This window comes from Lagopus muta, chromosome 25 (assembly GCF_023343835.1).
Source record: "Lagopus muta isolate bLagMut1 chromosome 25, bLagMut1 primary, whole genome shotgun sequence".
In the NCBI taxonomy this organism is placed as follows: Eukaryota; Metazoa; Chordata; class Aves; order Galliformes; family Phasianidae; genus Lagopus; species Lagopus muta.
In genome coordinates this window covers 4,910,118-4,936,211 of record NC_064457.1, presented here as the reverse complement: position 1 = coordinate 4,936,211, position 26,094 = coordinate 4,910,118, and the positions used below count along the sequence as shown (strand labels likewise).

At 49.5% G+C, this 26,094-nt stretch overlaps 1 protein-coding gene across 1 annotated transcript; it reads right to left on the bottom strand.

Moving 5' to 3' along the window:
• On the bottom strand, nt 1–22,098 carry LOC125684414 (uncharacterized). Its single transcript, XM_048926539.1, has 3 exons — nt 22,094–22,098; nt 20,689–21,137; nt 1–2,127 (listed from the first exon to the last, which is right to left on the bottom strand). The coding sequence occupies exons 1-3, from the start codon at nt 22,096–22,098 to the stop codon at nt 1,685–1,687; spliced, it is 897 nt and encodes a 298-aa protein (XP_048782496.1). The 3' UTR covers nt 1–1,684.
• Between the last annotated feature and the right edge of the window lie 3,996 nt (nt 22,099–26,094).

Here is a 26,094-nt window from a genome sequence, read left to right as displayed (position 1 = left end):
TAGCCCTCACAGCCAACACACCTTGCAGTGGCCTCTGCTGAATCTGCTCTTGTTTGCAGGTTCCTTGAGGTGCTGAAAGCTGTCTATCCTCAGAGAAAACTGAGTGCCTTGAGTCAAAGATTTGGGGAGAAATCCCATCCTGAGTCCAGGCTTTGAAGTGCCTCTCAGCAGCACCATCAGAAAGTCATGGCATTGAGTTTTCAGCACAGTTAAACAAAGGAAAAGGGAAAGTGATCAAATAAACAATCAGTTTCAAATGGAACACATGTACAAATACATATTCAGGCCTTTTGAAACTCCTTCCTGAATGAGTCCATTTCTGCCCTCTCTTTTATGAAGCATTTATTATTATTTGCTGTCTCAAATGTCCATGTTCCCTGCAGGATTCCAAGTCCTCCCTCTCAGAACTTGGGATCCATCCCAGCATGAGGACAGACCTGAATTCCATCTCCAGGTGGGATCCAGACCATGGCTTTCTTATTCCAGCCAGACAGGAATGGTTCATCTCATCCACCTTCCATACCTCTCAGAGATGCTTTTCTCTACATGCCCCCTCCTTCTCTTTCCCTTCTTCCATTTCCCTCTGTCCCATCTCTCTTTCTGACACATGCCCTGTCCTTACCTCAAACCTGACGTGGAGTACAACCATCATACTTCAGAATCTGCATGGGATGCTGTAGAAATGTATTTGGGTATTGCACTGGACATGGGATGTTTAGGGGAAGGAAAACATTTAGGATTTGATCCTTTGCTCTGTGCTTCTGAAGCCTTTGAACATGGGCTTAAACAGCTGGGTCAGCTGGGGGAGCTACACAAATTTTCCCTGTGAGGATCTGGATCTCAGAGCCTCTTTCCAGAGGCGTTGTTGCACCTCTCACTAACCTCAGACATTCAACTGCTTAGAATAATGTTGCACATCTCTCTGAGTCAATCCATCTTGCAGTATGAACCTGGCATCTCTTGGGGTTGCAGTGCATCTACTCCGAGTTCTTATCTGATCTCCTCATCCTGATTGTAGTTGTTGCAGTGCTTGTACAGAATAAAGGATTTTACTGTCTCTGATGCTGCCCTGTCAGTGAGGATTCATAGCGCACAAGAATCTTGGAGATGACAGTCAGAACAGCTGACAAAACCAACCAAAGACTTTCCATGCCATCTGAGGTCATGCTCAGCAACAAAAGCTGAAGAAGAAAGACAGCGGGGATGTTTGGAGAGATGGTGATTGTCTTCCCAAGAAACTGTTCTGCGTGGTGAGCCCTGCTTTCCTGGAAGTGGCTGAACATGTGCCTGCATACATGCCTACTGATTAGATGTAGTGAATGAATTCATTGTTTTGGTTTACTTGCACGCTCGTCATTGAGTTTGCCTTATATACTATCTCAGCCCATGAGTTCTTGGTTCATGCATTTACCTTTCCTTATTCTCTCCTCCATTCCACCCAGTGACCCTGAGGCTGTGTGGAGCTGAGCTGCGTATGGGGGTTTAATAAAAAAGCAGTCCTGGACCTCACCTCCAAAGACCCCGAATCCTGTCACACAAGCTCATGGTCTTAAAACAGAGCCACAGTGGGGACCACTTGAAGGTGTCTGTGATCTCGACATGCCGTGTTCATGAAGGTGCGCAGCTGGAATCTCTTACTCTGGGATGCCGAGCAGTGCGAGGGACGCGTTCCGTGCCGACACTGTCAGCTCGGCGCGGCCGGGAGAGGAGACGCGGCCCGGCGGAAGGAGCGGCAGCGCCCCCTGCGGGTCCGGACGGCACTGCGCCGCCGCCCGCCCCACCCGCCCCGCCCGAAGCTGTTCTTGCTCTGCCGCAGCCCCGACTCCACGCCCCGTGGGTTCACGGCGCAGTAATACACCGCCGCGTCCCCGAACCGGGGCCGGGCGAGCCATAGGGCGCTGGAGCGGCGGTCTGCCGACATCGATAGCTGCCCAGCCAACTCATGCAGCTCCTTGGAGCCTTGGTGGATGAACTCGATGAATGCGGGGCTCCTGCTCGGGAGCTGACGGTACCAGTAGATGTAATCATAAGACTGGATGTTGGGGTGTGAGCAGGTGATGTTGATACCGGTGCCTTCGCTGGTCCCTGCCGACGGCTCCTGCTGCACCTGGGCTGTGCTCACAGCCACTGCCGAGAAGAAAACAAGAAAAACTCAGAAAATCCTCTTACTCCAATAGAAAGGAGAGAGGCCAGAAAGAAGCCACACGGACAAAGATGAGCGTGGCCCCGGCCCCCGCCGCAGCCCCGCAGTCCGGCCCCGCCGGCGGCAACCCCGCGCACCCAGGAGCACGGCGGTCAGCCCCGCCAGCCCCGCGGCCCGGCACTGCCGCATCCCGCCGCTCCGCCGCCCGCGCCGCGCTGCCCCCGCCAGCCCCGGCTCTGCTCCGCCCGCGCCGCCTCCTCTCCGCCCCGGGGCTGCGCCCTGCGCCGGCGTCACTCGGGCTTGCTGCGTGCTGCGAGTGCTGGGCGCCTGTGCGCGGCTAGCGGCACTCTGGCCTCCTCAGATCTACCTAAGCCATAACATCACTGACTTAAATATTTTCTGAGGTTCTTGGGGTTCTGCAGGTGTTTAAGGATGCAATTTAATGACACTGCAAGTCCCCATCTCTGTCAGATTTTTTCTGAACCCCTCCACATTCCCTGCCACTCAGTATTCTCTGGGTTTGGGGAAAGCTTCCTCCAAATAATGTAAATGGGGAGGAATACATTCAGGGAGATTGATAACATAATCAGCATGAATGTTCTAGATGGAGCATTTCAAAAACATATGGGAAACCAAGAGGAGAATCTAGAAGCCTGTTTAAACACTGTGTAGTCTATAAAATTAGTACTCCTTCTGGGATGTAACTTTTAGTGCTCAAACTATTCACATTGCATACAGGTGCAGATGGGCGTCTCCACCAGTGCTTCTCATTTGTTTTATGTATATATATAACTGCAGAACAGAGAACGGCAGACTTAATAAGAAACCAGTACATTCTAAGAATTATAATTCTGACCATAATGGCATTTAATCCCTCATGCAACCCTTCTAAACTAAAGAACAGTTTCATACTTGTCATGGTGCCCATAATAATAATAATAATAATAATAATAATAATAATAATAATAATAATAATAATAATAATAATAAATTTGGTGCAGTGCCCAAACTTGGCAGACCACTCTGCCTACAGTCTCATCTTTCTGTGAAGGTTAGGGCATCAGAGCTCTCTAATGAAGAGCTGTGGTTCTCCATATGGCACTCTAATAAATCTCTTGTGTGTGGTTGGTTAAAAAGTTTGGTTTCATCTCCCCTCCAATGCACTCAAAAAATGCCATGGTTCGGCCTGGTCTGGCCTAGTCCAGTGACAGAGGGACAAGATGAGCCACAGTCCCATGCCCTGGGAAAAGGGGAAGGGGGCAGGAGGTGGTAGGGAAATGGGCCTAGATAAGAAAAAGCAGTGGTCACAACCTAAGGAAAAAACTAACTTGCTGAAAAAGATAATGAATTGTGAGATAATGCAATATAATCCAGTGTCATTGGAATCGAAGATAATAAATCACATAAATGAAAGAGGGTGTCTGAGAGCAAGGGCCTTACTCTAATGTTGTAGGTGAGACAGCCAGGGAGCACAGAGAGCCAAGGTGGGCAAAAGCAGAACAATCTCATGACTCCCAAACAGTTTTGTCTTTCCCTCTGAATGAAAAATGGAAAAAGAATAATAAAGCCTTCTGGGAGCTGCAGTTTGCTCTTCTCTTCTGAGAACAGAACTGCAGCATTGAATCTTTAGCTCCCAGCAGGCTACATGATGCTATGATGCGGAATACTGATAACAAACCACAAAACCACGACATGAGGCCAACCTGAAAGGAGCAGAGTGGGGGAGCATTTCCACAGGGGCTTGGCAAATGCACAAGAAAACTTGCACCACCTACTCTCTGCTTGGGGATTTCAGGTGGAGCCTGGGGAATAGAATTCTTGTTGAAGTGATGTACCAGCACCATTATGTTCTTTAGAAATGCCCTCCCAGGCAAGGTCCACCCTGCTGGGAGTTGGGAAAAGTTGACAAGGATGAATTTTGCATGGTTCTGCCAGGCTGAAGCAAGTCTCTGATCTCTTCCAGTCCCTGCTGTGCAGAACAGCATACAACTCAGAAGGGACCACATGCCCTCTTCACAGCTCATGGTAAAAATGGTCTTGTCTCCAGGGAGGAGAATTCCAGGGTGTAGAGGAGAGTTTCAGGGTGTGATCTCTTTTATCACCTTGTCTTTCCTCTCAAGCCCCTGAATTCAGCCCCTCCTATAAGAGGACTCTCTGCAGGACTATGGACAGAGGACAGAGGACAGAGGACTATGAGCGCTCAGAGGAAGCAGCACTGCCAGGAGAGAGCTGGGTACCCCTTCCATTGCCCCTCAGATGGATCTAATTTCAAGGAAGGGAGGGAAAAGAAAGCTCTGCTAGTGCTGGCATGCAGAAGGAAATGAGCATTCAGTGCATGCTCTATTACGTGTGTCAGACAAAACAGAGGCTGACAGAACACCAAAGTGGGATGAGAGGCTCCTGCATCCAATTTGAGCTGTCGTCTGTGAGTATCTATCAAAAAAATTATATTTGAAGAATAGAAAAAGGCTTCTGCAATGATATGTGAAACACTGGGCCCACAGAGATCAGTGTGGACAGGCAAAGGGACAAGAATGGTTGGTAAGAGGGAAGGACTGGAAGGAGGTCTGAGATGATTGAGATGGTCTTCTCTTCCTCATATTTTCTTTTCTAGCATTAACAGCATCATGAGAAAACTGGTGGAAAAAGCAAGGCATGATCTAATGCTTCCCAGCATTTTTTTCCCAATAATTCAAGAGCAGTTTTTGGAGGAGAGAATTTGATAGGGAAAGAGTCTCCAGGAGAGAAGAAACGTCATCAGCTAAAGTCAGTGATTGCTTCAGGCAGTGAGGATGAGATATCTGAGGTGCGTGCTGAGACTGATCCTTCTGCACGTGTCAAAGAACCTCAGAAAAACACACATCTCCACCAAGAGCCCTAAGAGAACAAAGCTGCAGAGCTGCAGGAAACGACTTGGCAAAGAGACCAAAAGAATAAATTGAGGAGGAGAATATGCTTGTCATTAGCATGGCTGGTGTTGGGGTCCTCCCTCCTTCAGCTGTTATACGTGTCTCTTCCTCAGCCTAAATCTTCACAGCTTGGAGATGTGGTGACTCTGGAGCACCCGTGCCAGGGAGGCTGTGTTCCTGATCTGAGCTTCCAGTGGATTCCTCCCATCTGTTGCAATAAATATCTGCTCTTTAGTACTTGCCTAATGGACACTGTAGAGTTTCTGATGTTTTGCCCCACTTACCCTCTCCTCAGGACTCCAGTTATTTGGAAATTGTAGCTTTCTTATGGGAACAGCTGTCCCCCCCATATTTATACCACCTCTCCCTTTTCCTTCCTCCATCACCTGGCAACAATATAATTTCCCCAGGTCCCCAGAAAGAGGCAAGGAACCCTGCAGTAAAGCAGCCCCAGGTGTCTGTCCGTGGTTGGTTGGAGTGGGCCAATGTGCAACTGAAGTGAGGAACTAGGCTCCAACAAGGGCTGTAGAGTCTCTAAAGGACTTCATCAAATTTCTGTAAGAGAATAATAATGTTAAAAAGAAGAATAAAAGCATACTCTGAGCTATATGTTAAAAAAAAGTACTGCAGAGCTATCTCATCCCATCTCAAAGTCTGCTTTCTTAAAAGATCATTGGGAAGAAATTAAAAAAAAATAATCCCTTCCACACATAAACCTGTTGTAATCTCTGTTTGTCCACTTCTTCCTTCCAGCCTTCAACAAACATAGAAAATGCAACTGTTCTTACTCTTCTTCCTTCCCACTGAATCTTAGAATTATTTGGGTTGGACAGGACTAGTAGAATTGGTTCATTCAGATTCTCAACTTGGAGAAGATTTCATTAGATGAGGATTGACAGGGATATGCCCTGAATATCTTGGACATTTCCAAGACTGGAGACAATTCCTGGACCACCTACTGCACTGCCTAAGGATTTTCAGGGTTAGAAGAAAGAAAAAGAGTTTCCAATAGCTCATCTGAACTTACATGGCTCTAAATGGTATGATTATCATCCGATCACTGTGCACTTCTGAGAAGAACTTACTTCCATCTTTTCCACATCCTTTGTGTTTCTACAACACAAAGGTTTCTTTCCTTTGTGTGTTTCTTTCCTTCCTGTGGTTTCTTTCCTTCTTTCCTTTTGTGAGGAAACAGGCCTGTGAGTTTTTCTCAAAATACCTTCACTTGTGGCAGAAGGCAAGCCTAGATACCGTGTGTTTTACACCAAGGGTGTACTGATTATTTTGGGATCTCATTAAGAGAGGTGAGGAAATTCAAGACTAATTAACTGACTTCTTGAGAAAAGATAATCTGAAGGCTCTCTGCTGGCTCAGTCTGCTTTCATTTCTCTTCTTTTTTGTCTTAGTAAAAATACCACGATTACAGGTGCTGCCTGGACATTCTTGGAATGCTTGGGCTACTTTTCCTGCCATTCAAAAGATGCCTTTACTGGGGAATGGGAATGGCATAATATATAATACAGCAGTGTAGGAAGCCAATGCACAGATGTACTGGTTTTATCAGTGTTCCGTATCATCGTGCAGAAGGATACTGGGTGCGGAGGCACAGTGCAGGGCAGAGCTGTACTTCTGCTCCTGTGCTCTCAAGCAGTTCAATTGAGTTCTGACACTCCAAGGAAACTACCATCCCATGAACCTCCACTGTTCCCTACGTGATCTCTGAGTCTGGGTTGAGAGCATTCTGGGTTCCAACAGCATGGTCACAGCCTTTCCCTCTCTCCCATTTGAGTTATTAATTGTAACTCTCTTTCATATTTTTACTGCTCGTAGTAAATTTGTTCTCTCCTTATCTTAATTGGGTCTTTCTATTTCCTTCTCTCTGAAAGAGGGGAGAAAGGAAATCCCTTTCCCTGTCACACAGGAAACTGTGACAACAGCCCCCATCATTAGTTACAAAGTTACATATTCAAGAGGGACTTGTCAGAAAATAATCACAGCTATAAAGGATGCCTCTGCATATGGGGCAGATTAGGCCCATTGAAAAGGGTAGCCAGCTCCTTTCTCTCTCCTCCCCTATTCTTACCTCCTTGTAGGCAATATGGTGAGTGTGAGGCCCCACCTTGTGCCCCTCATTCTCCATAAGGAGTTTTCAGCTCAATGGACATCTCAGTTCAATGGACCTCTCAACTGCTATCAGCTTTGTTCCGTGCCAAATCTTGGGACTGCTTGTCATGAAGAAAACTGGGAGATCTGGCATGGAGAGAGGCTGGACCTGTGCCAATCTAGGGTCTTAGTAGTAGCTATTTAGGACCTAGTGGCACTTTCTGGGTCCTGGCACTACATGTGCCTTTGTTCCCTCATGGTGTGGTGCCAAAGTGGTCCTCATCCATCTCCTGCTTCCTCCAGATCTGCTCTCCTAACTGCATCTCCGACATCAAGAAGTGTGCTGAGACCAGTGCCTGCCATGCCAACCCTGCAGCCCAAAACCTCTGAACTGCAGCTCAAAAGATCCCAGTGTCAAACAGTACCAGAACTCCACCACTGCTATCAAGCTCTCATCCGTGGTGTTGATCCTACCTGACACAATTCTCAGTTTCTTCCCACAGAGCACTGTTCCGGGCTCCTGCACCTCCACTGCTGCTGGCAGCATTCTCAGCTGCCAGGGAGTGCCAGTCAGCCCCTGGGCCTACTGTGTCTCCTCAGTAAAGATGATGGACATTGTTGCAAAGACCCTCAGGATCTCACAACATGGCAATGGAAAGAACAATCTTCGAGCTGTTGTTCTAGGAGTAGCTAAACATCTTTGGCTTGCTATGCAAAGACACAGGAAGAGGCTACCTTGGTTTCTCCAACAAAATGCCGCGTGTCTACAATTTCTCTCTTCTACTCACTCTTACTCTCACTTCTCTTTACAGTATCTATCTATCTATCTATCTATCTATCTATCTATCTATATTTATATATATATATTTCCCACAAAGATCTCTTTTTGATACACCTACAAACTGTCTGGACTAACCTAATTGCCTGCCATTCTGGCCATACATCCAGACCCCTCTGACCAGCAGCTGCAATGAGCCCTGTGTCAGGCAGTGCCAGAACTCCACCATTGCCATTGAGCCCTCTCCCATGGTGGTGACCCTGCCCGGACCCATCCTCAGCTCCTTCCCACAGAACACCGTTGTGGGCTCCTCCACCTCCGCTGCTGTTGGCCGCATCCTCAGCTCTGAGGGTGTGCCCATCACCTTGGGGGGCTTTGACTTGTCCGGCTTGGGCAGCCGCTCCTGTGGCAGAAGGTGCCCGCCCTGCTGAAGCCACTGGTCCTGGAGAAATTCTTCCATAAACAGCAAACATGGCGCTGGATCAAGAAGGAATCTTCAAGACCCTGCTTTCAGAATACTTGATCACCCTCAGCTGCTCTAGGAAATCACAGAATTATAGAATTGTAGGGGTAGGAAGGGAACTGCGAAGATCATCAAGTCCAACCCCCTGCCAAAGCAATTCCCTACACCAGGTCTCACAAGTCGGTGTCCAGGTGGGTCTTGAACATCTCCAGAGAAGGAGACTGCATGACTTCCCTGAGCAGCCTGTTCCAGTGCTCCGTCACTTTACCTAAGGAAGTTTTTATGTGGAGCATCCTATGCTGCATTTTCTGGCTGTTCCCCCTTGTCCTGTCTCTACACACTGCTGAAAACAGTCTGGCATCACCACTCTGCCCCCCACACCTCAGATATTTATAGACCTGGATCAGGACTGGATAGAAAGGGAAGTCTGGGCTTTTGGAAAGCCTGGTTCGTGTCTCAGCTTTCTATTCCTCCACCTACCTCTTTCTACTGTTTTTCTCCAATTTTTTTTTGCTTTATTTTTTTATTTTTTTTATTTTTCTCCTGCTCTCTTCTGAACTCTAAAGATCCCCAGAACCAAACCAACCTCTGCTGGAAAGGCAGGCACATGTCCTGCATGAATTCCACAGGAAATCAAGTGAATCCTGATCTGTGGAGCCTCTGCTCCACTGTGGGTTGGTCTCTTCTCACTGGTGACAGGATGAGGGGAAATAGCCTCGAGTTGTGCCAGGAAGGTTTAGGCTGGAAGAATTTTTTTACAGAAAGAGTTTTTATGCACTGGAATTGGTTCCCCAGGGAGGTGGTTGAGTCACCACCTCTGAAAGACCATCTGGATGTGGAACATGATTTAGTGGAGGATTGTTAGGGTAGCTAGTTAGTTAGTTAGTTAGTTAGTAGAGCTAGGGTAGTGTGATTAGGTTACAGTTGGACATGACGATTTGAGGGTCTTTTCTAACCAAGCAATTCTATGATTCTGTGATTCCCACTGTGTATGGCCTCCAGAGATGCTTAGGGAGATTGGCTGTAAGATGAGTGAAGAAAACCAGTCTCAGTTCCCAGAAGAGTAGGAAGTTGTGACATCCTGAAGAGGCTCCTCTCTTGGGCACTAGATGTGGTCACTGGCCTTTGCCTTGCCGTGTTTCTTCCAACAACGACCCTCACACATCCAGCAAAGAGAGAACAAAGACATTGCTGTGCTCACAGGAAAAACTAGGAGTGTGTGTGAGGCTGCGGAGGCAAACCACCCTGCAGGCTCCCAGGAACATAGCTCCACCTGCTCTCATCACTGTGACAGAGGGGAAGAATGTGAAGATGGAAGTTGGAATACAATTGTGTGGATGTCCCTCTGCTGTCAAACACAGCAAGTGCTATCAGTTGTGCTGTCCTACTCACTTCGGACATAACTGTCTGACTCAAACTGGCCTCAGTCAGTGGTTGCTATGGGTGCAGCGCTCGTTTCTGTGGAGAGCTCAGGGCGGCGCACCCCGGTCAGGATGGAGTTTGGCGGCCATGCAGGCAGCGCCCCCTGCGGGCCCGGACGGCACTGTGCCCCCGCCCCGCCCCAAGCGGTTCGTGCCCGGCCGCAGCCCCGGCTCGTCTCCCCGTGCTAGCAACACGCAGTAATACAGCGCCGCGTCCCCGAGCCGGGGCCGGGCGAGCCGCAGGACGCTGGAGCGGCGGTCTGCCGACACCCACAGCTGCCCCTCCGGGTCCGGCACCTCCTTGGAGCCTTTAACGGCGCTGACGATTAATGCGGGTCCTCGGCCCGGGAGCTGACGATACCAGTAGATGATCTCGTTGGACTGCATGTTGGGGTGTGAGCAGGTGATGTTGACGCCGGTGCCCTCCATGGTCTCTGCCGCCGGCTCCTGCTGCACCTGAGCTCTGCTCACAGCCGCTGCCGAGAAGGAAAGAAACAGCAAACTCAGAAAATCCATTTTCTTCCGCAGAAATTTCATGCAGGAGGAGAGAGGTGCACGAGGTCAGAAAGATGCCAATCGTACAGAGGCGTTCGCGACCCGCCCCCCGCAGCCCCGCAGTCCGGCCCCGCCGGCGGCAGCCCCGCGCACCCAGCAGCACCGCGGTCAGCCCCGCCAGCCCCGCGGCCCGGCACTGCCGCATCCCGCCGCTCCGCCGCCCGCGCCGCGCTGCCCCCGCCAGCCCCGGCTCTGCTCCGCCCGCGCCACCTCCTCCCCGCCGCCGCCGCCGCCGCCAGCTCCGCCCCGGGCTGCTCCAAACCTCCTCGCTGTCTTTCGGATGTCATGTAATGACATCTAGAGACATCTGCTCCAAGGCACACACCTGATCAAGGAGTGCATGAAGTACAATTGGCCAGACTTCCCTGAATTCCCTTTCTCAGTCCTTCTAAAGATTTTTTTGATGCATGTTGTTCTTTCCTAGTGATGGCTGCCATCACCCAAGCGTCATGACCCCTGAGAGTGGAGGAGAGCAGCATCACAACATCTATCAACAAAAACTGTTCGAGGCTTGGCATCTCATCTCAAGGGCACAAGTATGTCCAACTGGATTATGTTCTCCATAACGTTTTGTTCCTTTACAGGGTTAAATATATTAATTCCCATGGATTTTATGAATGAAATTCAGGGGCCTTGTAGGTCTGTCTAGATGACTTGTTATGAAAATGGAGGAAAAAGAAGGGTAAATTACGTTAGGCATTTTCTTCTCACTATTTCCCTCTTCTCATGTTACCAAGCACATACAATCTCCTTAGCTTTCTTTTTGCTGCAAGAATGGACTTAGAGATGCTTTTCTCACTCTTCTTCCCTGTTAAGTAACTCAGGCTGAGCTGTGTGTTCCTTACCGCATCTCTGCATGGGCAGCAGTCTCAGGATTACTCACAGTTAGCCTGCCACTTTTTGTGTATTTTCTCTTTTTAAATTTTATTTCATTTTTTTCTCTTCAGCTCAGAGAGGAGCTCCGTGTGACTGCATGCTGGTGTCTCTTAAATACGCTTGGATATGGAGTGGGCTTGTCTTGTGCTTTGAAGAGGCTGCCTTCAAAGATTAGCCAGCTCTCCAGCATTTTCCCCTCCAGGGCAGTTTCCATCTTCTGCCACATGTCTTCCTAAGGAGCCTGAGATGTCTCTTTTGAAGCTCATGATTGCAATTCTGCCCTTGGTCAGTCCTCTCAGGATCTCAAGATGCACAGACTCATGGTCACTGCAGTGAAGGCTGTCCTTTCTTCATACCATATTCAAGAGTTTCTCCTTGTTTGTGAGGAAGAGTTCCAAAAAACAGTTTCTCTTAATCACTCCATCAGCTATCTGGATTATAAATGTTGTCTCCCTTTGATTTCAGAAATCTCCAGAATTCCTGGTGTCCAGCCATTCTGCCCCTGCAGCATTATTGGGGTGGTTAAAGTCACCGCTGTCTGGAAGCAGGCTCACATGGAAAAGCTGCATGGGGTGGTAACACCCTGATATGCAGACAAGCCCTGGGAGTCCCTCTGCAGCATCCCAGGTGGTAATCCCTGCCAAGGAAAACAAACACAAGACTTCAGCAAATTGGAGAATCCACTATCCAAGGGAGATGTCTCCTTAATTCTCACACACCTTTTCTTCTTCCTGTAGTCATAGGGTTTGAGTTCAGCCACTTCTGATGAGCCATTGCAATGGATTGCTTGTTGTCCCCAGTGCCCAGGGGGCTGTGCCTCTTCTGAAGCTGCATGTCTGTGACTAAAACAAGGGCCTCTTTCCTGTTCCAGGATGTCACCATCTTCCAGCCTCAACCATCCTGACTGCCTCTCTCTATGGCCTTTTTGCCATGGCACCTGCTGTGCCTTCCTTGTCTTGTGCTGTTGCTTGAAGTACAGCTGAGCACCTGAGAAGCACAGTGCCAACGGTTTACATGCTGGTTCGTCCCGGTTCTGTTACTAGTGAGGCAGGGGTCCACGCAGACCCACACCCTGGTAAAGAGGAAAAGGGAAAAGGGGGAAAAGGGCAGAGAGATGGGATGAAAAACAAAGCAGTGGGAACAATCTGTGTAGAAAGAACCTAGTTTACCAAATAAGATATCAGAACACAAGATATCACACTGCAGTACAATATAATACAATATACTTAGAATTGTAGGTAATAAATCAAATAAAAAGCCAAAGGCCTTACTCTGATGCTGTGACGAGATGGCACATGCAACAGAGATGAGATGACTGAAAAGGGGGCAAGTGATTTGTGGATGGTTGTTATCTTTTCCATCTGAATGGAAAACAGAAACATAAAAAACCAAAGCCTTCTGGGGTATGTAGTACGTAGTTCTTCTAAGAAGCAGGTACCTGAAACTATTCACGATCTATGGAACTGGAGCATTATCTTCTGTTTAAACTGGGAGTGACCCTGTGCTGCACTGCATGATGTTATGACAATAACCAAACAATCATAAACACATGACAAAACTTCTTTCCCCCTGGATCAGGAAACAGGAAGGTCTTAAGGAAGCGGATGGGTGCTGGGAACTGATGGGAGGCTTCAGAGAAATAGTAGATCTGGACTGCTGGCACTGATCAGCTAAACACAGACACTCCAGCCTTCCCTAGATCTCTTCAGACGATGAGGTACCCAGGCTGCAACAGCTCCTGACATCAGTACACAGAGGGAAAAAAATGGGCCTTGGGACTTATTGGGCATGTGCATATGGTCAGGCCAATTCTGTGTACATAGGTCCAACAATTCCTCCAGATGGCAGCTGAATGAGAAAGAGAATTGAAACCCAGCAGTCCAGCCCACCTACCTGGACTTTTGATCACATGAGACCATTGGAGTGAGTTGGGATGGAGAAAAAGAGGCTTCCACTTTGCTGCATCCTTGAGTTTATCCCTATGTGGACTATAAACCTGCACAGAGATGGCCTTGGAGAACAATTTTGCACTCCATCAGCCCCCTAGGCACTGGAGGGTGGATCTCTTGAAGCTGAGGAATAAATCCTTAGTTATAGAATCATGGAATATCACCAAGGTTGGGAAAGACCTCTGAGGTCATCCAGTCCAGCCACCCACATACAATGGAAAGAATTCCTGTTTGTAGAAGTTGTTGGAACTAGACAATCTTTCAGGACTCTTCATACACAAATTATTCTATGAATCTGCGACATTTTTTGTGAACTGGCAGATTGCACAGAGAATGCACAAAATGAAACTGTCAAAAACAGTTTTCTAGAGGACAGTGCTACATGGTATAGGGTTAAATCCTAGCAGAAAACTCACACGGTGGAAAGCCAAATCAAATGGCCATCAGAGTGAGCTGAGGAGGCAGAGAAAGAGAAGGACGAGGCACATCCTCATGTACAGGAAGCCTTGGGTATCCAACTGGTGCTCTCAGGAGCTTATCCTGAGAATGACACTCCAAAGAGCTCCACTGCAGAGAACAAGGTTGATGTCACTTGCCTGCTCTGGACCCATCCAGCACTAAAGCTGAGTCATCTGCCTCACCAGTGCAATCCTGCCCTACAAATCTTTGGGCCTTTCATTGCAGCACTTCAAAGTATCCTTCATTGGAGAATGGACACAGGCAAAATCTGGAAATGAAAAAGCAGCACAGGAAACCAAAACTCAACAGGGATGGCTCACATTCACTGTGTGCTTGTCATAAAATTATTGCCTGTTCCAGTGATGCCTCTTGGCTTGCAGCAATGAAGGACCAGTATAAAAGGCAGCCCAGATCCCAGCTCTGCCATCCTCTTCTCTTGTCTCCTCACTGGGCACCAGGTAAGTGTGAAGCCCTCTCTCCTCCTCCTCTTGCAAAGTCAGATTATGCCTCAAGAGTCAATCAGTTAGTGGAGGTTCTTGCTATCAGAGACCATGGACGGGATAAGGTGCGCATAGAGAATGATTGGAACAGCTCACATGGCTTTAGATTTATACAGCCTGTGAGAGTCTCCCTCGGTCACACTGCTCTTTGTAGAGCCATGGCACAATGAATGGATGTGATCTGCTGTCCCAAGCCACCTTCTCCATCCTTAGCAGTTTCCTTGGCTCCTTTGTGAGAGGCTATCCAGGCTGCCCCTCACATATTCTCATTTCCTTCTACATTCTATCCCTCTCTCCCAGGTGCACCTCCAGTCCCAAGTCATGTCCTGCTACACCCAGTGTGTGCCATGCAGGCCCTGCGGCCCGACCCCTCTGGCCAGCAGCTGCAATGAGCCCTGTGTCAGGCAGTGCCAGGACTCCACCATCGTCATTGAGCCCCCTCCCGTGGTGGTGACCCTGCCCGGACCCATCCTCAGCTCCTTCCCGCAGAACACCGTTGTGGGCTCCTCCACCTCCGCTGCTGTTGGCCGCATCCTCAGCTCTGAGGGCGTGCCCATCACCTCGGGGGGCTTTGACTTGTCCGGCTTGGGCAGCCGCTCCTGTGGCAGAAGGTGCCCGCCCTGCTGAAGCCGCTGGTCCTGGAGAAATTCTTCCATAAACAGCAAACATGGCGCTGGATCAAGAAGGAATCTTCAAGCCCCTGCATTCAGAATCCCTGACCCATCCTCAGCTACTCTAGGAAGTACTGGCAGGAAGAGGCATGCCTGGGCTTCCAGTAAAGCTGGCTGATGCCTGATCCTCTGCTTCCATTCCTCTCCCCACCTACCTACGTCTTTCTCCCTTTTTTCTTTCTTTCTCTCTCTCTACTTTACTTTTTCTTTTCTTTTTTTTTTTTTTTTCCCCTGTGCCCCTCTGATATGTGAGGTTCCCCAGAACGATCTCATCCAGTGCTGGAAAATAAGGCATAAGTCTTGCATGAACTCAGTCTTTGAACTTAAACATGGGATCAGGCAAATCCTGCACTGTGAAGCCTCTTCTGAGGGTGATTTCATTTTCCTCTGTAAACATTCATTAAAGATTTCTTTCATCTCCTTTGAGCGTTTGATGTTTATTTCCACTGTGTATGGCCTCCAGAACTACCCAGGGAAAATGGCTCTGCTCCTGGGAGGTATAAGATGAGAGGTTAAGGAGATCCTTCTCCATTCCCAGAAGAATGGCATGATGTGATACACTGCAGAGGCTGCTTTCTTGGTCACTGTCCCCTGCAGCTGAAGAAGATACCCCTGTCTATGGCAGAACAAGTGGCTATCGGCCTTTGTCTTGTGGTGCTTCTGCCCACAACGACCCTCTAAGTTCCTGAAAAAGGATAACACAACTCTGCTTTGCTTACAGGAAAAGCAACGACTGTGAGGGATGACATGGGTGCAAGACACTCTGCTGGTCCTTAGGAACAGAGCTCCACTGCTGTCATTAGTGCGGCACAGGGGAAGCAGGAGAGGCTGGGAGATGAAGTAGAACTGCTGCTCACCAATGTGGAAGAGATCATTAAAGGTGTTAAGGTTGGGTTGCAGTGACCATGCCCTAGTCAAATTTGTGATCTCAAGGAATGTGGGCCTAGCAAAGAGTGGGGTCAGAACCCTGAACTTTGAAAGAGCAAAGTTCAAGCTGTTCAAGGGATTGTTGGCCAAGACCTGGGATGCTGTCCTTAAAGACAAAGATGCTGAGGAGAGCTGGCTACTCTTCAAGGATGCCTTTCTGAGAGCACCAGAGCTCTCCATTTCTCTGAATAAGAAAGCAGGCAGAAGAGGTAGGAAACCAGCATGGCTTGGCAAGGACCTGCTGGGCTCGCTGAGGGCAAAGAAAGGTGCGTACAAGCTCTGGAAACAAGGATGTGTCACCTGGGAAGAATATAGGGATGCCATCCAGACTTGCAGAAGTGGGATCAGGAAAGCAAGGTGCAGGCAGAATTGAACTTGGCAATGGCTGTGAAGAACAATATGAAGACATTCTACAGATACATTGGCCAGAAGAGACAGGCCAAAATGAATGTACCTCCTTTGGTAAATGTAAAAGGAGAATTAGCTTCGACGATCGAAGAGAAGGTTGAAGTACTGAATGAGTTCTTTGCCTCGGTCTTCAACGGAAGCCAGGATTCTAATGTTTCTCACATCCTTGAGCCATGCAGCCCTAAACCTCTAGCTGGGGACTGGGGCAGTAAATCCCCCCTCACTGTAAGGGCAGAGCAAGTCCAAGACTGCCTCATGCAACTGAATGTGTACAAGTCTATAGGGCCAGATGGCTGCATCCCAGGGTTCTGAAGGAGCTGGCTGAGGTGGTTGCTGAGCCACTTTCCATCATATTTGAAAAGTGGTGGCTGTCAGGTGAGGTCCAAGATGACTGGAGGAAGGGTCACGTCACTCCCATTTACAAGAAAGGGAGCAAGGAGAACCCGGGGAACTACAGGCCAGTGAGTCTCACCTCTGTGCCTGGGAAGACCATGGAACAGATCCTCCTGGATGACATGCTTGATCACATGAGGAATGAGTGTGTAATCTGAGACAGCCAGCACAGCTTCATCAGGGGAAGGTCATGCTTGACCAACCTGTTGGCCTTCTATGATGGAGCGACGGCATTGGTGGACAAAGGAAAGGCAATCGATGTCATTTAGCAGGACTTGAGCAAGGCCTTTGACATGGTCCCTCACCACCTCCTTATCTCCAAATTGGAGAGATGTGGATTTGATGGGTGGACCACTTGATGGATAAGAAACTGCTTGAAAAACAGCAGACTGAGGGTGGTGATCAATGGTTCTAAGTCCAGGTGGAGGCCAGTAAAGAGCTGCGTTCCCCAGGGCTCTGTCTTGGGACCAATGCTCTTCAATATCTTTGTCAATGACATTGACAATGGAATCCAGTGCACCCTCAGCAAGTTTGCTGATTACACCAAGCTGAGTGGTGCAGTTGGCACAGTGGAAGGAACGGATGCCATCCAGAAAGGTGGGCCTGAGTGAACATAATGAGGTTCAACGCAATGAAGTGCAAGGTTTTGCACTTGGGCCAGAGGAATCCCAGGCATCCATACAGACTGGAAGGAGAGGTGCTTGAGGGCAGCCCTGCAGAGAAGGACCTAGGGGTCCTGATGAATGAAAACTTCACATGAGCCAGCAGCGTGCTCTTGCAGCTTGGAAAGCAAATGGTATCCGGAGCTCCAGCAGAAGAGGGGTGGCCAGCAGGGACAGGGAGGTGATTGCCCCTCTCTACTCCGCTCTTCTGCAGCCCCATCTGCAGCACTGTGTCCAGGTGTGGGGCCCCCAATACAAGAAGACAGAGAGCTGTTGGAGAGGGTCCAGAGGAGCCACAAAGACGATCAGGATACTGGAGCACCTCTACTACAAAGACAGGCTGAGGGAGCTGGACTTGTTCAGCCTGGAAAAAAGAAGGCTGCAGGGTGACCTCATTGCAGGCTTTCAGTTCTTATGGGGAACCTATAAACAGAAGGGGAGTCAACTCTTTGAGAGGGTAGATAACAGCAGGACAAGGGAAAGCTGTGGGAAAAGGGAAAGATTTATGTTTGGATGTCAGGGGGAATTTCTTTACTATGAGAGTGGTGAGGTGCTGGAACAGCTGCCCAGAGAGGCTGTGGATGCCCCGTCCCTGGAGGTTTTCAAGGCCAGACTGGATGGGGCCCTGGGCAACCTGTTCTGTTATTGAATGTGCAGGTTGGTGGTGCTGCATGTGGCAGGAGGGTTGGAGATTCATGATCCTTGAGGTTCCTTCCCAACCCTGGCCATTCTGTGATTCTGTGAAATGGGTGAAGGTCTCTGCGGTGTCCAACACAGCTTATGTTGACAGCTGTAACATCCTAACAACCTCAAATATAAACTGTCTGACTCACATTGGCTCCAGTTCTTATGAGACAGGTAACGGAACTATCAACAATCCTTGGAACTACACAATTAACTCTTTAACCTTCAGTGCACTACATGATGTTATGATGTGTAACGCCGATAACAGAAATCATGAAATCACAACAGCCCCACTGCACTGAACCAGGATGACTTCACTTGCCTCCTCCACACCTGATCATCACTTGAGCTGAGGCATCAGCCTCACCAACGCAATTCTGCACTGTGAATCTTTGAGCCTTAAATCACAACACTTAAAGAATCCTTCATTAGAGAATGGGCACGTCATAAATCTGGAAATGAACAGGTAGCACTGCAGCAAATCAAAAACCAGCCCACATAATGAGAAGGGACAGCTTGCATTGAAGATTACCTAGTCAGAAAATTAGTGCCTCTGTCAACTGTGCCTCTGGACCTGCAGCGATGAAGGACCAATATAAAAGGCAGCCCAGTTCCCAGCTCTCCCATCCACTTCTCTTGCCTGCCTCTTGCTGGGAACCAGGTAAGTGTGAAACCCTCTCTTCTCCTCTTGCCTCAACAGAAATACTATCAGACAGTGGATCTCCATGCCATGGGAGACCATAGAGGGCATAAAGTATGATCAGGGAGTGCTTGTGACACTGCTGACATGGCTGTAGATTTGTGCACTCAAAGAGAGTCTCTCTGGGTCAGACAACTAATCATAGGGCCCTGGCATGCTGAAGGGATGTGACCTCCTTTCTCAGCCTTCTCTCCCAGCCTTAGCAGTTCCCTTCTTTGTGACAGGCAACCCTGGCTGTCCCTCACATATCCTCGTGCTCTAATTCCTTCTATCCCTCTCCCCCAGGTGCACCTCCAGTCCCAAGTCATGTCCTGCTACACCCAGTGTGTGCCATGCCGGCCCTGCGGCCCGACCCCTCTGGCCAGCAGCTGCAATGAGCCCTGTGTCAGGCAGTGCCAGAACTCCACCATCGCCATTGAGCCCTCTCCCGTGGTGGTGACCCTGCCCGGACCCATCCTCAGCTCCTTCCCGCAGAACACCGTTGTGGGCTCCTCCACCTCCGCTGCTGTTGGCCGCATCCTCAGCTGTGAGGGCGTGCCCATCACCTCGGGGGGCTTTGACTTGTCCGGCTTGGGCAGCCGCTCCTGTGGCAGAAGGTGCCCGCCCTGCTGAAGCCGCTGGTCCTGGAGAATTTCGTCCATGAGCCACGAACACAGTGCTGGATCAAGAAGGAATCTTCAAGCCCCTGCATTCAGAATACCTGACCATTCTCAGCTACTCTAGGAAATACTGATAGGAAGAGACAATGCCGTGCTTTGTGACAACCTGGCTCGTGTCTCAGCTTTCATTTCTCAATCGACCTACCTATTTCTCTCTCCATTTTTCCTACGATATCTTTTTCCTATGATCCCCCAACATACAAGGTTTCCCTGTACCAGTCCATACCCTGTTAGAAAATGAGGCACATGCCCTGCATGAACTCAAACATGGGATCATGTAAATACTGCACTGTGGAGCCTCTGCTCGAGGTAATCTCACTTTCCTATTTAAACATTCATTAAATATTTCTGCATTTTAGTTTATGTCCTTCATATTGTTTTCCGCCATGTGTGGCCGTCAGAGCTGCCCACATAGAATAGCTTTGCTCCTGACAGGTATAGAGTGAAGGTTTATGGAGATCCTTCTCCTCTCTCTGAAAAAATGAGAGGTTGTGACATACCGTAGAAGCTCCTCTCTTCAGCTTTGCCTCTGCAGCTGAATAGGGCTCCTACTGCTCTCATATATGCTGCACTGGAGAAGCACAAGAGAGTAGGAGATGGAATAGAACTGTGGGGATGTCTTGCTGTAGTCCAACAAAGCTTATTTTAACAGTTTTGCCGTTCTGCCCACCTCAAATGCAACTCTGTGTACCCAAAATTGCGGCAGTGGCTGCTATGGGTGCGGCTCTCATTTTCCTCGAGAGCTCAGGGCGGCGCACCCCGGTCAGGATGGAGTTTGGCGGCCATGCAGGCAGCGCCCCCTGCGGGCCCGGACGGCACTGTGCCCCCGCCCCGCCCCAAGCGGTTCGTGCCCGGCCGCAGCCCCGGCTCGTCTCCCCGTGCTAGCAACACGCAGTAATACAGCGCCGCGTCCCTGAGCCGGGGCCGGGCGAGACACAGGACGCTGGAGCGGCGGTCTGCCGACACCCACAGCTGCCCCTTCGGGTCCGGCACCTCCTTGGAGCCTTTAAAAGCGCTGACGATTAATGCGGGTCCTCGGCCCGGGAGCTGACGGTACCAGTAGATATCCTGACTGGACTGTATGCTGGGGTGTGAGCAGGTGATGTTGATTGCCGCTCCGACATTCCATTGCTCCGACAGAAAATTTCACACGTGGTCCGACACATTAAGAAAAGCAACTCAGAGGAAAAGGCCATGCAGAAGGCAGCGGTGTGGGAAGGGAATTCTAAAAGAACGCATGGTGCAGGGAGAAAGGAAAGACGGGTGGACAGAGCTCTCTGGAGGCAGCCGGGCTGAATGCAGCAGAGAGGAAGGGGTGTCACAAAGTTGGAAAGAACTCGGACGGCCAACGGAGAGCGCGATCCCGTCCCCCCGCAGCCCCGCAGTCCAGCCCCGCAGTCCGGCCCCGCTGGCGGCAGCCCCGCGCACCCAGCAGCACCGCGGCCAGCCCCGCCAGCCCCGCGGCCCGGCACTGCCGCATCCCGCCGCTCCGCCGCCCGCGCCGCGCTGCCCCCGCCAGCCCCGGCTCTGCTCCGCCTGCGCCGCCTCCTCCCTGCCCACGCCGCCGCCGCCAGCTCCGCCCCGGGGCTGCGACCTGCGCCGGCGGCACTCGGGCTTGCTGCGGGCTGCGAGTGCTGGGCGCTTGTGCGCCGGTAGCGGGGTTTGCGCTCTGCGTGACCTGTAGTTTAGCCCGGATGCAGACGCGTAAGCGGTGAGTGGACTGCTGCGAAATCTCCTTTGGCACAGAAGATAACCGTTGCTTGCCTGCTGTGTCCCCGGCGACGTGGGCAGGCGAGAGCACAGATAGACGGGACGAGACGGACAGGGGAGAGCGATGCTTCCGATCTCTGGTCCGTCGGTTGTACCCGGAGCTGCCACTGCTCCGAAAACCCGGCAGCTGGAACGGGCCTTGTGCTGCTGCCCCGGAACGCGGCACCCCAAGAGCTCCCCGAGCCCCGCGTCCCACAGGCTGCGGCTGCCCCTGGCGCTGCTGTCGCCGCTCGAGAAAGGCCGGCAGCGGCGCCGGGACGGGTGACTGGATTTAGTGGGCACGAGTGTTTGAATTCGCGGGAGAAACGAACAGGCAGTCTGGAGGCACGATTACAGAGACCCGAAGAGTCTCAAACGGAATCAAATGTGTGCCCGGATCTACGAGATGCTCTGTTCCTTTGAAGATTCAGACAGTGCACCCCACCCTCATCTTTCTGCATGCAGCCTCTGACCAACGATTCCACTCCAACAGGCTAAAGCTCACATCTCTCAGCCTTGGCTGTATGCTTGGATGGATATGGGGATAAAACCCTCCCAGGCCACACTTTGTTGGGTGCCAACATCAGCCCCCCTTCTTCAGTGACGCAGGAATCCCCCCTTGTTACAGCAGATGAACCCCATTAATCAGAGATTCTGGGGAAATGTCAATGGACGATAATATCCTAAGTGTGTTCCTGATGTTGTAAGGTACCTGGAGAGTCTGTGAAGAGAGGGGAATTGTAGTGGGAGCCTTGCCAAAGACTTTGGAGGTATTGACCTTGGCTAGATAAATCTGCTCTGTGGGGCCTTGCATATCAGGCTTGAGAATCCCTTCCCTTATCCCTGAAAAAATGCAGTGATGGAATCAGCTGGAGTGCACCATGCCCAGATGTGCTCTCTGTGCCAGAGGGTATAATGTCAGAAACAGAGTTCCATCATAAAAGGAGAAGATAGATCTCTCTATAGGAAGGGTCTGCACAGAGTGACTCGAATAAATTCCACTGGTTCTGTGTGATGCTAAGGAAAGATGGGGTTTCCAGTGTCAGAAGGGAGTTGGGAAGTATTTGCTGTCTCTAGAGCTCACCTCATTGTGTCTTATTAAATCCAACACTTACTTTCACAATTTTCTGCTGTGCCTTTCTTTGGGGATCTGGAAAAGATCCTGCACAACTTCTGCCCCCATATTCTCATCTCTGGAGCAGAACAGGAGGAAGCAAAGGAGTCCAGCAGAATTTTCCAGAGAGCAGTGTGAGGTGGAATAAGGTCACACCCAGGAGCTGAGCCACTTCTTGCCAGAAGGGCCCCAAGGAGTCCCTCAGAAGTGACTCAGCATGACATGGTTTGCCTTTGCTGGACTCTTCCAGTGCAGGAGCTGAATCTTTTGCCCCAGTGGATTCACATTGCACAGAAATGCTTGAGTCTCTCTTCTAGTAACTCATAGGGTGCCTTCAGCAAGAAATGAACAGAGCATAAGGCCAGAAATGAAATCGAACAAGGCAGGAAAACAACATGCAGTCTGTATCTGCAAAGTTTTGCGTTCAAGTGGAGCTTCTTAGAAAATATTACAGTTGTCTTTTCCCCTCAGAGATCTCTGTTAGTAACCCCTCAACACCAGCCTCAAAGTGAATGCTTTCACCTCTACAATTCTTGGCCTCTAAATGAGGGTCCTGTGACAGTGCTGCTGTAGGAATAATTCTTGTCTGTTCCTGCTGTTCCCCACACTCATTATCCACTCTTAGAGTCATTTTATTTCCTTGTTCTGACTCATTAAATATGTGCTGCATGCTGCATCCTTTAATTTGTCCTTCCCTGCTTCTGTAGAAGAAGGGTGGCTTCTACTAAATCCAAAAACAGTGGCAAAGGGTAATTGGACATAGCAGTGGTTGTCTTCGGATAAGAGACACAAGAACATGTAATGTATGCAAAGGAAAGGTTTAATCTGGCAACTGCTAAACCATTTTGTCTAGGCATGTTCTTAATGGGAAAGATTTTCAAAGCATAGCAAGTTAGTGTTTCTCTCTGTGAGGTGATGTAAATTGATATTGGAATTCCCTTGCATTCCACAGGCAATTTGCACCTGCAGTCAGATCTCCTGCACTTTAGACAAGCCTCAACAGTGCAGAAAGGCTGCTGCTGGGAGGTCTCTGGTGAGGTTGCATTTGGGGGATGATGGCAGTGCTGAATTTGTATGCTTTTGCAAGTAGGAGTGTCCCAACCATAACACTATTCAGCACAGTCTCTTGCTTGGTCCAGTTGTTCCCAAGATGAGAGAATCCACAGGTTCCCTGTGCTTTGCCTTTCCTGCTGTTTTCCACCCAGAAACATGCTGTCACACCTACAGCCTGGCCACTTCTGTGTCCTCTTTTTGTTAAAATAACCGCAGTGCCCACAGATCATCTTGTCATCTGTGAAATGCAGGGAATCATGGAATCATAGCAAATCCTGAGGTAGAGCAGACAGACAGACAGACAGAAGTCAGTGACTCCATCACCGTTCTCCACACAGAATCAATTAAAAACTAAATCACATCCCACTTGAGTCCTGCCTCATTTGCAGGACACTGTTTTGTATCTGTGTCAAGAAATATCCTAAAAAAAAAAAAAATGGGAACCATGGTGTGATGGAAGCACAAGTGGAGAATGCCTTCTGGTAAGCGAAAGGAGTGGGAGAACAGAGAACTATGAAGATGATGCACATGTCAGGAAATGCCATGAAAAGCAGAGCATTTTGGAAAACAAGGATCAGAACCATCTTGCCCCAGAGCCTGGGCTCTGAACAGTCCCAGCACCACAGGAGAAATGGACAATGATATTCCTGCTGTATTGCAATGTGTCGATTATGTAAGTCAATCAAAGGGCAACACTGAGAAACAGTGGAACAGTGGTATACCAGATCTCAAGAAGATGAACTTGCTAAGGAAGATAGAGACTGGTATCCTCAGATGCCTTTCAATTCCCACAGTGACAAAGGTGCAGCCATTCCCATCATGATTAGCAGAGAGATGGGAAAGACAATGACAAACAGGACCATGTGCCAACTGGTGTGATCGATTTTAGCCCAGAAGAATCAATTCAGTCACTGATGTCCTGCTTTCCTTTGCCATGGCTCCAAGATTTCCAGTGTCACTGCTGTTTTGCTGAAGCCATTGTCCCTTGACACAGTGTCATCATATCCACCCTACTGCCCTCTCTAAAGTAACTATTCCCAGTTGCTGCATCCTCCGACAAACAGCACTCTGAAAATGAGAATTACTTCATCCCAAAGGGGCCAGCAGTTTCCCATATAAAATTTTTTCCACCCGAGCCAGGAGATGGGATGGCATTATGGAAATAGACAGGTGTTGGGAGCTGCTGGGGGCACCAGACTAGATCTAGGCAGCAGACAGCAGACTAGATCTAGGATGCAGGTACTGATCAGTTAAAGATAAACACTCCAGCTTCCCTGCACCCTTTTCAGACTTTGAGGTGCCCAGGTTGCACCAGCACCTGACACCAATACACAGAGGATACCAGGCCTTGGGAGCTGCTGGACCTATGCTCATGGTCAGTGTAATTCTGTGCACATGTGCAGAAGCACATATTGTGTGTGCATACACACAGACACAGCTGTGTTCTGTGCACAGGTATTGTTACATCAATGCAATTAAATTAATCAAAAGTGCAGGCAAACAATGCACGCACAGAAACAGAAGCTCACAAACACTTGAGGAACATACATACAGTCATGACCCGTGCTCATGCACACACAGCTGGAGAAGCAGAGGCTGAGGCCATGTGGAACTGACTTAGGATTTTTCTGGCAGGGCAAGGCTGCAGTGCTCTGAGCACGACAAGGCTCCAGATGAGCTGCCAGCACCATTTGCAGATGTGCAGGGACAGCCCAGCGGGAGGAGCCCCAAGGAGGTCGTGCAATTTCACCATAAGGCAATGGGGTGAGGAAGAGAATTGAAACCCAGAAGTCCAGCCCATGTGCCTTGGAATATGAACACAATGAGACCACTGGAATGGGTTGGGACAGAGAAAAAGAGGAAGACAGGCAGATCTGTGTGCATGTTAGCTCCAGCCAGCATCACTTGCCTGAGATGGATCCATCTCAGCACTTGAGCTGAGTTCTCTGCCATCACTCACTCATTCCTGGCCCAGAAGTCCTGGGGCCTCTCAATCCCAGCACTCAGAAGAAGCCTCCAGGAGGGAATGGTTGTGGCATAAGCCTGGGAATGAACAAGCAGCATGAAGGGAAGCAGCCACATAGCTCATGTCACGGACTGTTTTCCATTCATCACAAACACCACAGAAAATTGTCATTTCCATGAGGGCTATGCTTGCACCTGGGGCAGTGCAGGGTCTCCATTAAAGGCAGCTCGATTCCTTCACCCTCTAATCTACATCTCTCACTTATTTCCTCTTGGTATCCACATGAGTCTGAAGCCCTACTCCCACATCCTTTTCTGATCATGCCTGTGTGGGGCTTGGCTGAGATGGATTTTCCATTGAGAGAGACCGCAGCCTTGTTCCATCTGGCCAGGCTTTTCACATCACACCTGGATAAAGTGAAGACAATCTTTTACCCTTCTGTTCATTTTTATACGGCCATAAGCATCTTCCTTTGGATTAAAGGCTGAGATTCCTGGGATTGTTTGTCTCGGAGGAGTCAAAGAGAGGATCATATCAGTGCTTATAAATATTGAAAGGGAAGGTGTCAAGAGGATGGGACCAAGATCTTTTCAGTGGTGCCCAGTGTGGGAACCAACTCGTACACAGGAATCTCCATCAGAACATGACAAAGAACTTCTTTACTTTGAGTGTGAAAGAGAAGAGCATTGGAACCAGCTGCCCAAAGAGCTTTTGGAATCTCCTTCTCAGCAGATAATGAGAACCCAACTGGTTGCTTTCCTGCTCAGCCTGATCCAGGGAACGTGCTTTAGCATGGCAGTTGGACTGGATGATGTGCAGGTGTCCATTCCAACCCCTACAATCCAGTGATTCTACCAGCCAGTTAAAATGGCTCCTTGGTGTGCTCCTGGGAGTTTCATGGAGTGCTCCTCCTATGTCCCTGTGCTCTGCTTTCTCTCAGTCTCTCCCAGGT